General features: G+C 34.4%; 1 protein-coding gene across 7 annotated transcripts in view; it reads left to right on the top strand.

The window, feature by feature from the left end:
• Positions 1-13,705, top strand: part of PLS1 (plastin 1) — a 39,765-nt gene extending 26,060 nt beyond the window's left edge. For all 7 annotated transcript variants that reach the window (XM_090147340.1, XM_031596292.2, XM_090147341.1 and 4 more), the window contains 8 exons: positions 859-954; positions 2,361-2,556; positions 7,509-7,587; positions 8,399-8,513; positions 9,099-9,232; positions 10,044-10,167; positions 11,975-12,099; positions 12,568-13,705. In XM_090147340.1, the coding sequence (XP_090003466.1) occupies positions 859-954; positions 2,361-2,556; positions 7,509-7,587; positions 8,399-8,513; positions 9,099-9,232; positions 10,044-10,167; positions 11,975-12,099; positions 12,568-12,703 (1,005 nt within the window). In that variant the 3' untranslated portion in view covers positions 12,704-13,705. The remainder of the gene's footprint in view (positions 1-858; positions 955-2,360; positions 2,557-7,508; positions 7,588-8,398; positions 8,514-9,098; positions 9,233-10,043; positions 10,168-11,974; positions 12,100-12,567) is intronic.
• The last annotated feature ends 121 nt before the right edge of the window (positions 13,706-13,826 follow it).

Raw genomic sequence — 13,826 nt, forward strand, 5'->3', positions numbered from 1 at the left:
TGGAAAGAACAATTATTCAGAGAGGTTTCTGAGGTAGCTTCTATTCTTTGATCCAAGGATTGAGCAGCCCCCTTCAATCACTGTTTAGCTGATGTTCTAGTTTAATGACCCAAGGGTACTGAAAGACGTGCTGGTTCCTCATGCTCATTTTCAGTCATTCTGCATGAGGTATGCAGAGTATGTTAGTAACTCCACTTCAAGAAACAGGGAAAAAAAATATTTTAAAACAAAAAGAAAAGGAGCCAGATTCCCTGTGGTGGTAGGAAACCTTTTCTAAAGAAGAAAAAATAAGATTAATTGCTAGTTAGTAGCTTTTTTGATGTCACTGAGAAAGCTAATATTAAAGCAAACTAGGGTTTTGTATGAAAACTGCTTAGAGATTAGAGATGTCATATGCTATGTAAGAAAAGTATTAAATACTTTCAAAACTACTAGGTTATTTTCTAGTTTCTTTGTAGGGAAAAAAGAGAAGCGTACTAAAAACTGAATATGTCACTGGATTAATCTTGAAAGAGCCACTTGATCTTATTTTTAATTCTTTTTACTTAGTCCATTCAGAAAGAAAAGCCTAAGAAACTGTTGGTTTAAAAATAAGCGTGAATGAATAAAATAACGCGCACCCAGCAGCATTAATGTATCTAGCACAATTCAGAACAATTAGCTGACATTCCCGTTCTTTTATCTGGCTTAACAGGTTCTATGTGAATGCTATAATAAAAAGGCTCAAAATCCATATTGACTGTAATTGGAGTGGCATATTTCTGACTTAGATTGCTTTTGAATCAGACTATAACAGCAGCAAATAGCGATGAAAAGTGAGTATTTGCTCAATTTCTTAATATTATGCTTCTGTTGCAGGATTCCAGAGCATACTACCATCTGTTAAATCAGATTGCACCCAAAGGAGGTGACTTTGATGAAATGCATGTTGAAATTGACTTTTCCGGCTTTAATGTAAGTATCCTGAAATCTAAAAAATAGAATGAAATTATCTGAGACTGTATATGTATCCAACATCCTAGTGGCAAGGCTGTCCCAGAATCCCATTTGGCTGTTGTAAAGTACATGCAATCTCAGTGAGATTCCTCAATGCCAAAGGAAAAAAAGCTCTAGTAAAGTTCCAGAGCTTATTATGTATCCTCCAGTCTAAATTTTTGAGCTGTTTTACTTATGTTAGTGTCCAGCTATATTGTGGGATTGGGTATTGGATACTGAATATTACAGTATCCTGCTTCAGTTCTGTTGGAATTAAAGCAAGGAAAAAAGGGTACTTTAATCTCTCCTCAGACTAACTAGCATTCAGAGAGAACGTGCTAATCTTTCCAGTAAACAGCTTGGAAGTGAAGTGTTTCCTTGTGAGTTGTAAAGGAATAGAACTGCTGAAAAGCCTATCTAGATGTTGAAAACACTTTTCTTCAGGCTGCTTGGTGATGCTGGTTGGAAAGTTTACTTGGAGAATGTGTTTGATACAAAACTGAACTGACTGCCTACGATGTATGTATAAATCTTAAATGAAATCTCAGTATTCGTTGTAATAATGAAAACTAAACTGAAAATTATGCATGCATAATTTTTCATTTTAACTGAGTTTTAGTCCTTTCAAATTCCTTCAAGAGTTTTATTTTTCATGAGAAGTAAGAAAGACTGGTGGGTTTTTGTTGCTTTTTTTCCCAGTAATTTCCTATAGTTTATAGCTCATTACAGAAAAATGATTATATAAACCAGTATCAGTAACATGCATTTTGGTTCTACAGTAAGGTTCTGGTTGAGTTACTGACTTTATTCCAATAGTAGTAAATCAATTATTAATTTCCCTCTAAATATTAACTTCCTAGTGCTGTGACGATAAGAGGCAAAAAGTATGTGCTACACGGTTTTGAAGTCTTAATTATTCTAGCTAGATTAATATTTAAGAAAAAACAATTATAAACAAATTATCTTTTCATACACCTTACACATTACACCAACTGAAAAGATTTGGAGGGAAAATATTTGAAGGAAAACAAGGTGGTGTTCTGAAAAGTCCAGACTCTTTTAAAGAGGATTTTGGAGATCATCTGTAATTTACTATATTTGAGAATGTCAGTCTAAAGCAGAGATGATGAACCTATGGCCCATGTTTCAGAATGCATGGTGAGGGAATCAACAGCTTGGAGACAGAAACTCCATAATCTCTGGCTGCTGTGATTCATTAGGCATGCTGAGCAGTTAGCTGCAAAAGTAAAGGATAGAATGGAAGTGGAAGGAAAAGGGGCTTGTTACAGGCTGGAAGAGCTAGCTCAGACTTTAAAGGAACAGGTCAAGATTTGCTAGACTGCAGATTTGGATTGTTACAACTTAATTTTTTTCTTTTCTTGTAGGATAAAAATGACTTGAGGAGGGCTGAATACATGCTCCAACAGGCAGACAAATTGGGCTGCAGGCAGTTTGTAACTCCAGCTGATGTGGTTGCAGGCAACCCTAAACTCAATTTGGCTTTCGTTGCAAATCTCTTTAACACATATCCAGCCCTACACAAGCCTGACAATTCATCTTATGATCTCACTTTATTAGAAGGTACTCAACTTTCTAAGAATATAGAAGATAACAATGTTAGTGATTTCTGCTTAACTATCCCTTCTAGGCTGTAATGTAGGATTCCTGTGTGATGGTGGCTGTGTTAACACCAGCATATAGAGCTTTTTCATTACCTTTCAATATAAGCCTGTAGTAGAAGTTCCCATAATTGCAAATACTGGAATGTGGAATTTTGATTTGCTTACATTAGCCTGACCAAAGGATATTCCTGAATAACCTTCTGTCATTCATTTGCAGTAGCAAAACCTGTCCACTTATTCCCTTTCTGGGTTCTTCTTGCCATACTGTTTATATTTTAGCTAATGAACAAGTTCTAGCTTTTCCTAATTGGGAAAGCTATTACTGTGTTTATAGTCTTTCAAAATGACTTCATGGGTTTTGTTATATACACGAATACACATGTGTGTATGATTGATTTCCTTTTAAAAGAGGAAACTTAAACTGACAAAAATTCTGTATCAGTTACATATACTATCCTAGCGCATCACTAAGCTTGTACTTTAATTATACTGTTCAGAGCCCTAATGCTAGAGATAAAGAAATAATTGATAGCAGTCTTTGGCTGTTACCCTTTTTGTGGACCAGCTAATCTAGGATAATGAAACAGTCCTGCTAGTGTATTTCACAGTTGTTCACTGATCTCAAAGGAAAGGTGAGAATGAGGGTTGACGCACTTGGGAGAATCATCAACAATGTTAACACATTCCTCTGCACTGCCTACTCCTGCCTTCCTCATACTGTTCCTATCAGGTTTCCTTTCCATCTAGGTGAGTCCATCTTCCTTTGCTTCTCACTCTTTCATAAGTTGCCTGCTCTGCTGCATCCTTGTTTCAGAAATCTTGTGTCCCTCAGACCACTCCTATTGCAGACTTCCTGCTTTTCTCGTTTCACGGGTGCCAGCTGTGGTAGAAGTATCAAAGCACAGGAGGTAGCCTTCCAGCCGTGATATCCCTAGTGACTGCAGACCCTGCTGTCCGAGACAAATTATTGAAGAAAAGCCCTGCTCTTTCTCTGCTGCAATTTTGTTGGAAACGTATGCTTTTGAAATTGTGCATGGCAGCTGTGTGAAGGTAGAATATATTCAGTTCAGCTCCTCTGTTCTGAATATTAACTTGCAGCTGAGATTTGATGGGTCAAATTATTAAAGAGTTATCACTGGCATTTCAAAGAAACAGATGAACTACTTTCTGAACTTTGCTAAAATACTTAGATGAGATCCAAATTTCAATCAAACCATTAGGAAAAGTCTTAATCATCTGCATGCCAGATTACCATTCTTTAATGACCAGATTTAAGTTAATGAATATTTTAGGGATGGATGATAAACCATGCCATTGCTATATGTTTAAAGGCAAGTAGAAGACTTCTCTCTGCCTCTAAATAATAACTCCTGTGTTGTCTCATAGAACTCAACCATCAAAAGATAATGTTGTTCATGTGTTTTTCTGCTTGTTTGTTTTTCATAAAGTCCTATGTTTTGACTAATGTTTTCTAAAAGTAGTTTTAGACAAAATATCAAACATTCATTTCTTTATAGCTTCATCATAGATGGTGTATTGTAATCTGACTCATGATTTTATAATGCTTTCCTGTTTTGCTTCATGAAATGCAGATTTGACCCCTCCTAATGTAGGTACTGTATTTAGTACTTTTCTGTACTCTGTGAAAGTATTTATTCTGCAGTTCTTTCAGTGTTTTTATTTCTAGTGTTTTAATAATTTCTGTCCTTTTACGTTCGTTGATTTTGATGTTATTCTTTCTATTGTTTTAATATGCCGCCATAAGTAGAAGGAAAAAGCATAGGTCTAATATCATGCATTTAAAATGGGGACGAGGCTTGAACAAGTCAAATACCGTGTAGTTCTTTCTGGGGAACTAACCTGTAGAGGCTTTCCCTGAACCAAGACTTTAAGCTGTAGATTTGTATGTGATTGAGTAGAGGAAAGCCTTAGAGTTCCTGAGTCAAATCCCATCTTTTCTATGATGGTTCCGCCTAAAAAAGTATCAATTGACTGTTCTCTTGTGTTCAAGATAGTAAATGCTAGGCATAATCTGTAATCTAAGCTAAAAATGCTTAAGTCTGGTGATGTGCATTTCTACATAAAGCAAATATTCCTCAGATGAAATTTGAGCGGGGTGGGTGGGGGGGGAAGAACATCTGATTTTATGTGGGGTGGGAGGAGAAGGGAGTCCTTGGTAAATGCATGACTTTGGGGTATTGCTATTGCTCTGGGGAAGTTCTCACTTGTAGGAAAGGTAGCTGAGTTTGGGCTCTAAGTTGCAGAAAACCTTCCCATTTTGGGGGGGGAAAAATATATGGATATATGTCCTCCCATGTTTCGTCCAGTGTGCCTGTACTATGAGGTTGTTGCTTACTCCACTGGCAGCCTTCAAGGCCTGCTCAGGCCAGCTGAATTGAGTGATCAAATTGCATTGCTCTGTTACCTTTCAGAGAGAATCTCAGGTATTTTGAACCCTTTGGATCTTGACCATCCTCATGACTCCTCACTCACTTCCATAGTATAGGGATCTGAGAGAAGAAAGAGATGGCTATAAATATAAAGGATACTACCAAATTTGCTCCTCTCTCTTTTGTGTAGCTCTGTCCCCTTTCTGCAGTTTTCCTATGATTTTGGCTATCTGCTGCACCACTCAGCAGAAGATGTGCTCCTGGTAGGATCACAAGGTATATTTTGAATAAAAGAATGGAGAGAAAAATTGGTCAGTTCTCAGCCATCTGGAAAACTTAAGAACATTTGTGTTGCATGATGAAGACATTTGTTTGAAGTTGGCATATTAAATATTTTTTATATTGAGTTGCCGATAGACAAAATGGTGCTCTTACTCCTGCTTGCCTACTTTTAGATTCTTTTGTCAGTGTTAAGCATGCATTGTAAAATTCTGAGTGCAGTTGCCAAGTATCTGTCTTTGTAGCTACACTTTTAGCAAGAGTTCATTAAGTAATTTGCTTGAATTATACATCATCTTCTTTGATTTTTATCTTTTCTACAGAAAAATTCTGATTTTTAATGCTTTTAAGAAAATGTAGTCCTTTATTGTCTTTTAAATTTTGTGGGAAGAATTATGAAACAAAGCTGACTGCCTGAAGACTTCACAGAATTGTATTTTTCTTTCAACATGTGATCATCAATGAATTTTTGTTAATTTTTACAAGTGAATCTCTGAAACAAAATTTTAGGGTGAACTTCATATGTATGATCTCATAATTTAGAAAGGAAATACAGCAATAGAGTGAATATAATGTATTATTAAGTGGAAAGTAACGAATAATCTGGCTGACAGTTTTTTTTTTTAAATAATATGAGTATTGTCACAACATGTCAATTACAACTGAAATTTCTCACAGAAATATCTGAATTCAAGCTATGTTTTTGTTATATACATATGTGTGTATACATGTAGCAGTCCAGGACTTTTTCTATAAAACAAAATATTTGGGTTAAAGTTGTAACCTCTATTTGAAAATAGAGCTATGCCATAACATCAGTTTGGTAGGAAATAACAATAAGGAGGGTTTCTTTTTAATTTGATGATATGTGCTTGCTTTGCTTTTATACAGTCAGCATGAATTGTGAAACTCTTAAGAACAATGAAACTTTTCGTACCAAATAAACCTTGTTAGACAAACTCAGTACCATTATATACCATAAGGAACAAGCAAAGCAAAGTACTCTTCAGATTTGCACATATTTCAGTTCAGTGAAATCTGTTGTATCATTCTTTACAGAGAATTGAAATGAAATGTTCTTTGATGTAGGAGGAAATGGCTTTTGCAGCATTGATTCACAAACAATTGGTCACAGGTCCATTGTTAGGTAATGCTGAACATAGGAAATTAATGTATTAATGTAACACTAATACAGAGCACTAATAAAGGGGCTCCTAATTATAATATGCAAGAACAATCTAAGTCAGAAAAGAGAAGGGTGTTTTCTATTGAATTTTTTGCATTTCTCAGAAGATCACAGAATCACAGAATCACAGAATTGCCAGGGTTGGAAGGGACCTCAAGGATCATGAATCTCCAACCCCCCTGCCACATGCAGGGCCACCACCATTCCACCTAATGCTAGACCAGACTGCCCAGGGCCCCATCCAATCTGGCTTTGAACACCTCCAGGGACGGGGCATCCACAACCTCCCTGGGCAGCCTGTTCCAGTACCTCACCACTCTCTCCGTAAAGATGACTGCAATGCACTTATAGAATCTATTCTGTTAGAAAATGTCGATCACAGCTGGAACTTCCAGCTGCTCTGGCATTGCCAGAGTTAAAACTGCAACAACTAGCCCCTTTGGCAGTGTAAACAGCATCACAAATGTTCCCACTATGATGTTGCCCTGCCAAGCCTCCAGTGTTTAAAAACTGAAAAGGTGAGGCCTGTTTCTTTGGAAGATGTTCACAAATTAATATGGAAGATTTACATGTAGAGAGAGTAGAGCTGTGGTTACTGGAGTTTAATGCAATTGCAGAGTGTCAGTATTAGCCTTTAATGAAAAAGGCACTTCAAACTTGTAATGATACTGCTGAATACACTTTACACTAATTATTTTAGTTTCAGGAATTGTTTAGTTATTTGTCACCATCTGCTCCATAATATATTCATTATCTAAAATGAATCCAATCAACAATCTATTTCTGTGTTTTATAAAACTACACTTTAAAAAAAAAAAAGAAAAAAGAAAGTTTGATAGCACTCTCTGTACTCTTTGCCCAAAATTGAGGGACAATGAATTTGATAAGACTCTGCTCTATTGGCCAATAGAGATTATTATGAAAAGGAGGAACTCATTTTTGAGGAGAAAAATGTAGTATGGAAGCTGGAAATTGTATGCACCCGAGTCATTTAAACGTTGCTTACTGAAATGTTTTCTCTAAGTAATTTATACAGAATTGTATCTGTCACTGTAGGAGAAAGCAATGAAGAAAGAACATTCAGAAACTGGATGAATTCACTGGGTGTAAGCCCATATGTTAATCACTTATACAGGTAGGGCTTCTTAAGTAATGTTTTCTTCTCACCAGGACATAATAATGTGTTAGTATCTGTAAGAATACGGTAACAACATGAATTCAAGGAAGCTTTATTTCTACTGAAGGTGGTTTCCAAGTTTTCTCTACAGTATGATTAGTCTGCAGAGCCACACTGAATAGTACCTGATTCAGATATTATACTCACGATCAAGAAATAGATGTGCGCTGCTAGCATTTGTTGTTTCTGGTTTACAACTGCTATGAAGCAATGCTCTTTGTAGGTGGCTTACAACAAAAAATGTCAGCTAATAGGTAGTCGAAAAGGTTTATCAGGAATGCAATTTAAGTTGGGAAGATCATACTTTCGCTAATTACCTTCTTTCACGAAGGTGTCTATTGGTTTAGATAAGCCTTTAGCAAAATATATCTGTACCTGCAGATTAAGCATAAGGATTTAACATTTTGAAAATCTATGAGGAAACTAAAACTGCATGAATAAATGAAGAATGTTTACATAGGTGTTGTATACATGTGTACCTTATAAAAACAACTACAGCTGGTAAAACTAACTTACTGCTCTGCTTGCTTTGCTAGGATTTGTGGAAATAATGAAATTGAATGTACAATTTAACTGAAATAGTGGCAGAGATCAAGCGACACGATTTAGACCAGTTTCTCCACAGGCTGACAAAATTTTAATTTTGGTGACTGGAATTTTTCTGCAACATAATATAAACTTTCAGAAGTCTCATCCTATTAAAAATCTTAAGATTTTCATTTTGAGTATGAAATTTTGTACTTAAAAATATTGTTTTACTCTCATTTAGTGACCTCTCTGATGCTTTAATAATCTTCCAACTGTATGAAATGACTCGTGTGCCAGTTGATTGGACTCATGTCAACAAACGTCCTTATCCTCTACTTGGTGGTAATATGAAAAAGGTAGGTGCACACTACAAATACAGTTTGGTTTCAGGCTCTAACTTATAAGCATTATCCCAAGAAATAAGAAGCTGTATATCACTTTACTTTAAAAATGTGGACACCATTTAGCAATATCGTATTTAAGGTTTAATTATTTAATTATGTTTAAAAAGAATAAAATAAAATGCAAGCCTGGAATGTATTTTATTGTCTATGCTCTTGTGTTATGAGGTGTCACTTTGTCAGGAGAATTTGTGCAAGCCCTGAGCTTTCATTTTAAGATCATTTTTCAGTTAAAAATATAGGTGAAAAAAATACTGTTTGTTTTAAAAGAATCCATTTCTTGTATTTTTCCAAGTTTCATTTTGTATGTATTTATTACTTTGTTGAAAACAAAGAAATTGTTTTTCTCTGGTGTGAAATAAGATTATCATTTGAATTTTATATAATTCTATTTACAAGAATTCTAGAAACTGTACAATACAGAAAGGCTATAAATCTTCAAAATGTAACAGAAACCCAAATTGATTCAAACTGTGGATAATTTGTATTATAGAAATATTGAGGATTTTTTCTTCATTATTTGTACACATTTATTTTTAGATTGAGAATTGCAATTATGCAGTAGAACTTGGGAAGACAAAAGCAAAATTCTCCCTGGTTGGTATTGCTGGACATGATCTAAATGAGGGCAATCCAACTTTGACTTTGGCTTTGATATGGCAACTGATGAGAAGGTATGTTAGACATAATATGTGATGTATATGTGTGTGTGTATTTGCCACTGTTTCTTCATCAAAGGAAATGAAGACAGATCTTCAGTTTGTCTAACAGGTGCACTGTGCATCTGATAGATGTATTCACTGTTGTGTAGCTTTATAAGCTTTATAATCAAATACAAATGTTTCCATAATCTGAATGAAATTTCACACTTGAACATAGAAATTGCAAGTCATATTAAAATTTTTGGAATTGAATAACCATTTAAAACTTTTAAAAATGCACAAGTGACTTTTAACTTTGTTTGAACATTAACAATTTTTTTAAACAGATCTTTTTATTGTTATTTTTAATATTAATCTGTGAAATACAGGAGCTTACATGAGTAAAATCTAAAACAATGAACCGAATGTGATTATACAGTATATTTAAAATGGACATTTTGGAGAGTCATCTCCAAGCGTCCCTATTGTGAATCATAAAATCCCTATAATATGTCATATACACACACACATATATATATATATACTTATATATAAAAATTTATAAGTATATATACTTATTTTTACATAATGTGTAATGATTGAAACAACAGCAATGTGTGTTCATGTACACATCAATTTATACATTGACAATTAAAACCTTGCATACTAAAAATTGTTAGTAAAATGTTCATTGTTATTTCATTCTTCTAAAAACTGAGAAAGAGCTTTCCAGCACAAAGTAACTTGTAAGGGTATCTTATGAAGAGAAGTACCTGTTGCTGTGTTAAAGTAATGTTCTACTTTTGATTGTAGCTTTAATTCAGACTTATTTTCTTTATTCAAGGTATACTTTGAATGTGCTATCAGACCTTGGAGAGGGTGAAAAAGTTAATGATGAAATTATTATTAAGTGGGTGAATCAGACACTTGCAAATGCAAATAAGAAAACTTCAATTACCAGTTTCAAGGTAATCAAATACATTTACCTTTCTTCTTTCCACCTATAATCGTATCTGGGATTTTTAATCTAATAACTAGGAGTTTAAGTTAGGGAGGGAAAGTTCTTGGTTTTTGGCTTTAATAAGAGCCGTTCAAAAGTGAACGTGTGACAGAGCCACCAGGGGGAACCCAATTTAACCAGCAACTTGTTGTGTCTTGAATGGCATTGCTGATATGCCACAGGCCTAATACTGTCATTATTGGTCATTATCCAGAAATAATTCAAAATGCTACCTGGAGTTTTTCCCTTTCGGCAGATATGAACAAATTGATAAATGAAGCTTTCCTTTCACAGATTTAAAATGTTAAAAAGTGTTTAAAATTAAAATGTATGTCAGATGCATCATGCTGTGTGAATCTCATTCATTAGAAATGCTGGTTAAGTGATTGCACTCGTGCACAAATGTAGCATTCATAGACAGGTTTATTGTATGTACTGAAACAGTTGTGTCAATGTGCTTTACAACAGAAACATACGAACCTAGCAAGTTAAATATTTAAAAACTTCCCATGTTATGACATTGAATTAGGTAAGCATTAAGCAAAAGTTAATACTGAATTATTTTTACTCAACAGAAGACTACATTTTTATTGTAGGAGGTATTGTTTTCTCTAAGAGGGATTGCTTTATCTCTTATTTCTATGTTTGTTGTAGTAATGTTGATAAACATTAAAGTTGAAAATAAGATAAAGTGTCCCAGTATCTTGAACTTGGTATGCTGGTGGTTTTTTTGTTTTTTTTTTTTGAGGAGGGAGAGGTTGCTTATTTTTAAGGTAATTGAAAGGATGGTAGACTGAGATAGACAAGAAACTGCTGGTTTAAGAAGACATTCTCCAGCATAATCGTTGTATTACTGATTTTTGACAACATTTATGTATATATTGTCTTTCGCAGTTTGAACTTTTGTCTGTATTTTGAGGTAACTACAGCAAACATTGTGTAGCAGAGAATTTGGAGGTCCCTGATACTTCTTGTGGACTGTGAAAGTAAAATTTTATTGAATTAGCATTAGTTCAAACAAGAAAAATTAAAAATGCTTTTTGTTTTTTTGGGGGAGATGAACCATGCATTCAATGTCTTCAAGTAGAGGTTTTGCCTTGTAAAAAATTTTTTACTATATCTGAATATATAAGTAGTGTGGTGGCTTTGTGGGACTTGGCTGAATTTGAATTCATAACTCTGGTGATGAAGGCTGCCATGCCATATGTCTTCTATGCTGAACTTGTGAAGAAATGGTGCCTGACTCACTGGGACAGTTTTCTGATTGTTGGTTCAACATCATCTTGTAGTAGGCTGTTTCTCTGCCATGAGATCTGGGAAGAAATAATTGCAGTAAATGCATCTTCTGTTTTAAAAATTGAGGAAAACGTGTCCATGTTTTAAAGACTAAACAAACTCCTCATACTAGCTCAGAATACCGTCTGAGATGCAAAAATGATTGAGTGGATCATAAGCTACAGCAGAAAATAATTGTATTATGAGAAAAAGAAGAAAGCAAGACTAGTCAGGGAATGCAAAAACCTATTTGTTGTCTTTAAAATCTGCTCCTTGGACTTCTTTTTAAGTTCCCTTTTGTCCTTAGGGAAGAGGGAAATTTCTTTGATTTAGTCAATTTATACCATTTATACGGTATAAATTATTGTACATTATGAACATTATAATTTTGATGTGCTAAAACCTCTAGACCTCTCAAAGAGGCAAGGTTTCTTTCATTGTGAAAACAAAATAAAAGCTAATAAATTTCTAATACTAATGTTTTAAGTCTTTTCGTTTAGGACAAATCAATTAGCACTAGTTTACCTGTCCTGGATTTGATAGATGCAATTGCACCAAAAGCAGTTCGCCAAGAAATGGTCAAGAGAGAAGATCTTTCTTATCAAGACAAATTGAATAATGCCAAGTAAGTTTTAAATGAATAGTTTCTTTTTTCATAAAGTGCAGAAATGTATGAATTCATGGCTTATTTAATGATTTATCAATTTCAGAGGAGGAGAGGAATTACACTAATGTTTGTTGATTTGTTTCAGAGAATGTTGTTTTGAATTCTAATATTCAAAAGCTATTTTGCAGCTGTTAAGTCTGCTAGAACATTTGAGTTCATAGTTTATGATCTTCTACCACTACAGCGCAATTAACTTAATATAGCCTGCTGTAATCCTTAAGTTTCTGAGAAATATAAATGCTATGATAACCAGTAGCAACATGGCTACGAATACAGTTATTAACATTTTTTCTTCACAATCATGTTCAGTTTCACCCAGTGCTGATTTAATAGGCATATCCTGATTTTAAAATCTGTTGTTGCTATGAATCTTCACATGTTAGTAGATGCTAGTTAAATAATATGTATTTTCTCTAACTTTCCAAGGTATGCCATTTCAGTTGCTCGAAAAATTGGTGCTCGTATATATGCTCTCCCAGATGATCTGGTTGAAGTGAAGCCAAAAATGGTGATGACAGTGTTTGCATGTTTGATGGGAAGAGGACTGAACAAAATAAAATAATGAAGAGATTTAACACAACTTCCTGTGATGTTTAAACATGGCAAATTCTTCACTGCTTACGGAATTTCAGAGCTTAGTACAAAATGAGAAATTGTATGCACAAATATATTAATTACATCCTAATGTGTTTTTATGAAATTGAATGAAATTTTAATACACTGATTATTTATGGTTGCTACTATTTTCAGAACGTTTATTATAAAATATCTAATTTGTATTGCTTTGAAAACAGACCAACTCAACTGCATCAATCAAGCATTGGTTTATTTAGCACGTAACCACCTGTATCATTTTACCTTTCATGTTTTTCGAGCACCTATTGAGAAACTTTTTTGGTGGCTGTTAGTTAAATTTAGTCATGCCTGTATCAAGATGCGCTCCAGTCCCTATTAAATTACCCTGAACTTCATAATTTATCATCCTTGCCTTATTCTTTAAGAGTTTAAATCCTGTTGAAACCTGAGTCTTGTCATTGACTTAAGTCAGAGCAAGTGAAGGCCTATGATAATATCTGGAAGCTAAAGAATATTCATAAAGCTGAAACTTTATGTGAGAATCATCTTTAAGTGTAGTAGTTTTGCTATTGAGCAAGAACTTCTATGGTCTGTCCTGAGGAAAAAAGCACAGTAAGCAGAAATATAATGATGTTATTAGATCTGCATATATGTTACCTTTTTCAGTTGAACTACACAAAAGATTTTTTTTTTTTAATTTCATAAAATATTGTAAAAGTGAACAATAAAAGCCTGGCCTGTCCAGTTTGGGGGTTCACCTAAATGAATTGCATTTCCTTACGGATTGTTCCTTTTGATTTTTACTGGAGTATATGGTGTGTATATAGACACGCTTTGTATAGGGTACGTTGTCTGGGTGAGATCAAGTCTATAAGTATTTTCATATTGATCTTAAGCAAATGTTTGTACCTTTCTATACAGCCATAATTTTACACCAAAGGGTTCTGGATTTTTAATTTTTACCAGAAGTTCAACAGTAAAAAACACAGAGAACTAAATACAAATGGGCTTTTCTTTTTTAAAGATACGGAGCCGCTTTTTCTCTTCACTCCTGGAAACAGTAAGTGTGGCAAGATCCAAACATGATGATAAGCGAGCAGTTGTAGCAA

Source organism: Phasianus colchicus, chromosome 10 (assembly GCF_987193195.1).
Source record: "Phasianus colchicus chromosome 10, bPhaCol1.hap1.1, whole genome shotgun sequence".
Taxonomy (NCBI): domain Eukaryota; kingdom Metazoa; phylum Chordata; class Aves; order Galliformes; family Phasianidae; genus Phasianus; species Phasianus colchicus.